The 6000-nt window shown below is 42.9% G+C and overlaps 1 protein-coding gene across 1 annotated transcript in view; it reads left to right on the forward strand.

The window, feature by feature from the left end:
* HKDC1 (hexokinase domain containing 1) overlaps nt 1-1246 on the forward strand; it is a 44043-nt gene extending 42797 nt beyond the window's left edge. The window contains exon 18 of the mRNA XM_033129678.1: nt 93-1246. Within this exon, the coding sequence (XP_032985569.1) occupies nt 93-240 (148 nt within the window). The 3' untranslated portion in view covers nt 241-1246. The remainder of the gene's footprint in view (nt 1-92) is intronic.
* Nucleotides 1247-6000: the final 4754 nt, after the last annotated feature.

Here is a 6000-nt window from a genome sequence, read left to right on the forward strand (position 1 = left end):
GCGGGAAGGAACAAACTAGATTGGAATCATTTATAAATACGCTGATTCTATATATAAGTGCTGATGATATATTTTTTTTCTCTTTTTCATAGCTTTTCTTGGATATTGCAGGAAACTGTGAAAGAATTAGCCCCTCGCTGTGACGTGACGTTCATGCTGTCAGAAGATGGGAGCGGAAAGGGAGCCGCTCTGATCACTGCTGTGGCCAAGAGGTTACAGCAGGCACAGAAGGAGAACTAGGAGCCCGTCAGGGTCAGGCCCGAGGAGCCTTGGATACCGACCAGCCTTTCCTCTGGCAGAGAAGGCGGTCAGGGACCAACAGGCAAGATTCTGGCTGACTACCTTCTAGACGGCCGAAAGAGAACCCAAGGTTCTTGGGTATTCTTAGCAGTTTGTTACTGGTTTTCAAGGGCAGTAAATGATATCTCTGTGTGGCATAGTTGGGCCCAAGGTGGGCCAGCTTGTAAAATCAAAGCATGCGTGTGGCTCGAGAGATCTCCTTCCAGCAAAACTTTCAGCTGAGGCTGACCTGTCAGTTCTCTATGGCTTTGGGTCTTGTGGTCGCTGGCCTTGGCAATGGATGTGCGGTCTGCCCATGGGGCCTGGCTGGCTGAGGTCCCACTGGTATGCTTCGGCCGTCACTGTAGTCGGTTGGGTCCTCTACTTGGGGCTGCACGCTCCAGGGGCTAGGGACTCCTGCAATAAATCGGAGACTTAATCTAACTTGTCCTTAACTTGTCATGTTGTCTTCAAATGTGAAGCGAGAACAAAGACTTTGGAGTATTCAGCCCCAGGATGAAGAAGGATCGATTGCCAGGGAGGCTTGCAGGAAGCTTTCACTCTCAAAGGGAGTTAAGTCAGCACCCTGGAGGGTTCTGTGTCTCAATATGTGTGTCACTGTTTGGGGCACCTGTTTTTCATTTTACATGTGGTTTGCGTCGCTGCTGTTGATTGTTGTTTGAAGGACTGTTGGTTATATGAAATCCAGTAAATGAATAAAAAATATTTGATTTCCCAAGAATCTTTGCATGAAGTATTAATATTTCATCTGGGAGGCTCGCTTGGTAACTTCAGGCTCTGCCGTGGACTAAGGGGCACAGAGAGTCAGAAGTTGCTGAGAGCATGTCTCCAGTCCAGACTTCCTACCAACAGAGGAAATACACGGCATATCTTCTACAATGTCTTTAACAGATTATCTAAATTTTATTTGAATGAATACTTCCGGTGACTCCATTACATGATCTTACAATCTATAAGGGTGAGAAACCTGCCAGGACTGGCGATGGATGAGAGAGTTGAGGTTCTCTGGGAAATTTCTTCTTCATACATTTAGTAAACACGTATGGAAATACTGCCGTGGGCAGGTCCTAGATTTACCAAAATGACCTGCGTTGTATTTTAAGATTATACCTCTTTGGAGAGAGGTTGTATGACTTTATTAAATTTATCCTTTTTGAATTTTGAAGTTATGTCTCTTTGGGCAAATGTTTTACCTGATCAGATTTTGTCTTAGTGACCCCCAAACCATGTTGCCCTTGTGATCTGTCCCCAGTTTTCTCATTCCTTGGTAAGACCGCTCCAGCTCCTAGTCCCTCTTTCCCTTGGTTCTGCTGGGGTCTCTCCCTTTGCCATCCGCCTGGAGAGATGGTCTCTCTGGCCCAGCGATTCAGGTAGCGGCGCCACCATGTTCTCCCACGACCTGGTCTCTCAGCACGTTTGGCAGGATGAGGAGGTCGCCCAGCCTCTTTGCCTTCCAGTTTTGGTCTCTTACAAGAGAAAGAAGCCTCCAGGTATCCAGGCAACCTGTACATTCTGACTAATTGATAGCATCATAGAATCCTTGAACCACAATGGAACTTCAGAGAGGGCAGACATCCATCTTGCTCTCTTTGGACAGGCCAGTCCCTGAAACACCTGGGCTGATGAAGAACTAATTTCTCAGTTTGCTAAACAAGATCAGCAACCACAAAGGTAAACCTTCCCTATGAATGGACCCCACAGACTTTTTCTCTTGGGAAGAGCATCTTCATCTATATCTAGTCCTATGGTTACTTTTTCCCTGTAACTTTTTGGCTAAAGAGAGCTAATGAGCATAGATTTTAGAACTACATTTTCCCCATTACCCTAACTCTGCAGAACAAGTGACCTGCTTCCCAGTTGTCTGTCTTCAGAAATCTTGTTTTCTCTTCTTCCCATCAGCTAAATGGGTGCCCATGAGAAGAAAGACTCATTTTTGTTGCTGTCCGCAGATCCTACCACAGTGGCTGGCATTGAGTAGCTATTGGACAGTTCTATAATTGAATGATTGAATGAATGAATGCTCAAACAAACACGGGAATGAATTATTGCTCTCCTTTGAATCTCTCCATTCTAGTGCCTCACCCAATGGGACTTGAGACTTACACACGGTAGATACTCTATAAATGATGGTTCAATGAATGCTAAGTTCTGTTCTAGGCACTGAGGACCCAAAGAAATATAAGACACTGTTCTTGCTTTGTAAGAACTCAGAGGCTAGCAAGGAAGGAAAGACATGTAAATATCTGCAATACAATATGATAAACAGAAACAAGATGAAGATGCAGTTTCTAACCATGTCCTGCATCCTTTAGATCGGAAGGATGCACCACAAACCCCTCTGGCAATCCTTCTCACAGAATAATGTTTTAAAATGCATAAATAAAATGCCTAGGATTACCAAGGAAGCCAATGGTATTGAATTACAGTTATTAGAATAATAAAATGGTGATACAGTAATATATGTGCTCATTTATCTATGCATTCTGTAACAAGAGTCAGCAGAAACCAAACAATAACCATCATTTTGAAGCCCTGATGGTATAAACAGTGTTTTGAGACATTCACAACAACAGCGCAGATATGAAAATGTCTGTGATTCCTCCTAGAGATAAAGTCACAGTTGCTGCTGGCACTATTGTTGCCCACATTCATAATGGAAGGAAATGCCAAATTTCAAGTAGAGGTGATTGAAAGTGAAGTAATTTTTTTCACAGAAAAGTTTATAGACTCTGGAGGGTTTAACCAAGGCGGCCCAAGTTAATAATTGCTGGCTGAAATGTGCACATGGACTTGGCACTTATTCAGGGATAGCATCTTAGATGGTAGAGAGACAGTGGTTTGAAGAGTTGGGCATGCTTCCTGAGCTTCAATTTCCTCATGTGAGAAAGGAGAATAATATAACAGCCTAACGAGGTGATGTGAACTGCACAAGCTACATGTGTAGACAAGTGGATAAGCTGTGAGCCACTTGTACATGTGTAAGGTAGTCGTGTTATGGTTGTTGCTGCGGTTAGGGGGTCCATCTTATTATTGGATGAGCAACCTGAACATCAGCATGACATGTGGTGTTCCCAGACATGTGGATGGCTAACGAGTTTCTCACACCCACTTCCCTCTACCCCCACTGTCTTGATATTCCCTTTCTTGATGTTTCAGTTGAAATTCTTGGTGAATCGGATTTGCTTAGAGGTAAGAAGGGACTTGGGAGAAGTTGACTAAGTAGGGATTTAGTAGCTCATATTTGCGGTGAACTAGGAGGGCAGTTAGAGAAGAAGAGTTGAATTCTTTTCTGGTCCAGCCAGGAAGAGAAGTGGGGAGAAAGTGAAAATCTTCGTGGGTTTTTTCTTTTGTTTTTAATGTGAGAAGGAAAGAGAGATGGGAAGAAAGGTAGGTCATTGACAGTGGTTTGAGGCATTGGCCTGAAGAGCAGGGGTGCACTAATACCACAAGGGACGATGCCAGGGGGTGTCATTCCCGTCATAGGCTATATGTGAGGCTCAGTTTCTCTTGAGTCACCTTTGTGGTAGCTAGCATGGACTAGAGTGGCTTTTCCCAAAGTGTGTTCTAAGAGTAACTGGATGTTCCCAAGTTTAATTCTCAAATAAAAAGGCTCACTTCTCCATCCCACACACGACAGCGAGGCCTATCTCCCACCATAGTATTTCAACAATTCCTGAAGGGAATGCTTATATCCTCCAGTTCCTCTAATGCTTGCTCCAGCTTGCTTCTCACTCCTCTCAACTGCTCTCAAAATTCCTGCAGCTGCTGCCTCTCTCTCTGTTTTAGCTGATGTATGGAACTGTCCCTTCCTCTTTGATTCCCTAAAACACCATTAACTCAAGGCCAATGTCTGGAACAGACTTAACTAAAGGTTTGAGGATTGTGGAGGGAGACTACTTCACAGAATAAGAAACAATTTAAACATGAATATCAGATAACAAAGTTCCATGATTATCCCCACCCCAGAGAATTTCTCACTGGCCATCTTTCTCCATAGGCTCTGCTGGCTACCATCTTGTATGAATTCTTCCATTTTCTCTGGAGACTTCTTTCTCATATTCCCCTCTTCTCTGAATTCTGGACAACTTCCATAAAATAAAAAGTTCCTCTTGCTTTATGTTACAGAGCAAGTGACTCTCCTGTGGTATCAACACACCCCTAGGCCAGCCCAAGGTCCCTTGCCTTTCCCAACCAAAAAGAACCATTGACTTAAAAAAAGGGGATTTTTCTCTCTAAAAGGAATTATTCTGTTCCCTTAGAGTCAAGAAACAGCAAACATGATTCCCTGACATATACTGAACTGTACATATTTAAAGTTTATAATTTGATACGTTTTGATGACATCATCATCACAATCAAGGTAAAGAACATATCCATCACCATCAAAAATTTCCTTGTGACCCTTTGCAATCTCTCTTTCCCACCTCTTACTTCCTCCTCCATACTCAGGTAACTATAGATTCGCTTTCTGTTTCTATATAATTTACTTAATACTTTTTGTTTTGTTTTGTTTTTAAACATTTTTTTTAAGATTTCTTTTTTTTTTTTTTGGTGGGGAAGGGGAACAGGACTTTATTGGGGAACAGTGTGTACTTCCAGGACTTCTTTTTTTTCCAAGTCAAGTTGTTGTCCTTTCAGTCTTAGTTGTGGAGGGTGCAGCTCAACTCCAGGTCCAGTTGCCGTTGCTAGTTGCAGGGGGCGCAGCCCACCATCCCTTGTGGGACTCGAGGAATTGAACTGGCAACCTTGTGGTTGAGAGCCCGCACTCCAACCAACTGAGCCATCCGGGAGCTCAGTGGCAGCTCATCGGCAGTTCAGCGGCAGCTCAGCAGCAGCTCAGCTCAAGGTGCCGTGTTCAATCTTAGTTGCAGGGGGCGCAGCCCACCATCCCTTGCGGGACTCGAGGAGTTGAACTGGCAACCTTGTGGTTGAGAGCCCACTGGCCCATGTGGGAATCGAACCGGCAGCCTTCGGAGTTAGGAGCACGGAGCTCCAACTGCCTGAGCCACCGGGCCGGCCCCATTACTTGATAACATTTTGATGACGTCATCATCACAATCAAGATAAAGAACAGATCCATCACCATTAAAAAATTTTGATCTGGCGTCTTTCACTCAGTATATTTATTCTGAGACACATGTCGTTGCAAGTTCCTTTTTTTATTGCTGAATATTCCAATGTGTGGGTACACCACAGTTTGTTTATCCATTCACCTATTCATGAGTATTTGGGCTGTTTCCTGTTTTGGGTTATGACAAATAAAGCACCTATGAATGTTCTATACAAGTCTTTCTATGGACATATACTTTCATTTATCCTGGGTAAATGCCTAGGAGTGAAATAGCTAGGTCGTTTGGTTAAATTTTTAGACAAAACTATTTTCTAAAATAGTTAAACCATTTTACAGTCCCATTAGCAGTATATGAGAGTTCGAGTTTCTCTACATCTTTGCCAACACTTGGATTGGTTGGTCATTTTAATTTTAGACATTCTAATAGGTGGGTAGTGATTTATAATTGTGGTTTTAATTTGTATTTTTCTGAGATTCAACATCTTATCATATGTTTACTGACCAAATGTTTTCCCTTCTTCTGTGAAATGCTTAATCATGGCTTTTGTCTATTTTTAAGTGAGCTCTTTGTTTCTTTTTTATTGATTTTAGGAGTTCCTTATTTATTATGGATCTAGTCCTTTGTTGAT

Source organism: Rhinolophus ferrumequinum, chromosome 16, assembly GCF_004115265.2.
Source record: "Rhinolophus ferrumequinum isolate MPI-CBG mRhiFer1 chromosome 16, mRhiFer1_v1.p, whole genome shotgun sequence".
Classification (NCBI taxonomy): domain Eukaryota; kingdom Metazoa; phylum Chordata; class Mammalia; order Chiroptera; family Rhinolophidae; genus Rhinolophus; species Rhinolophus ferrumequinum.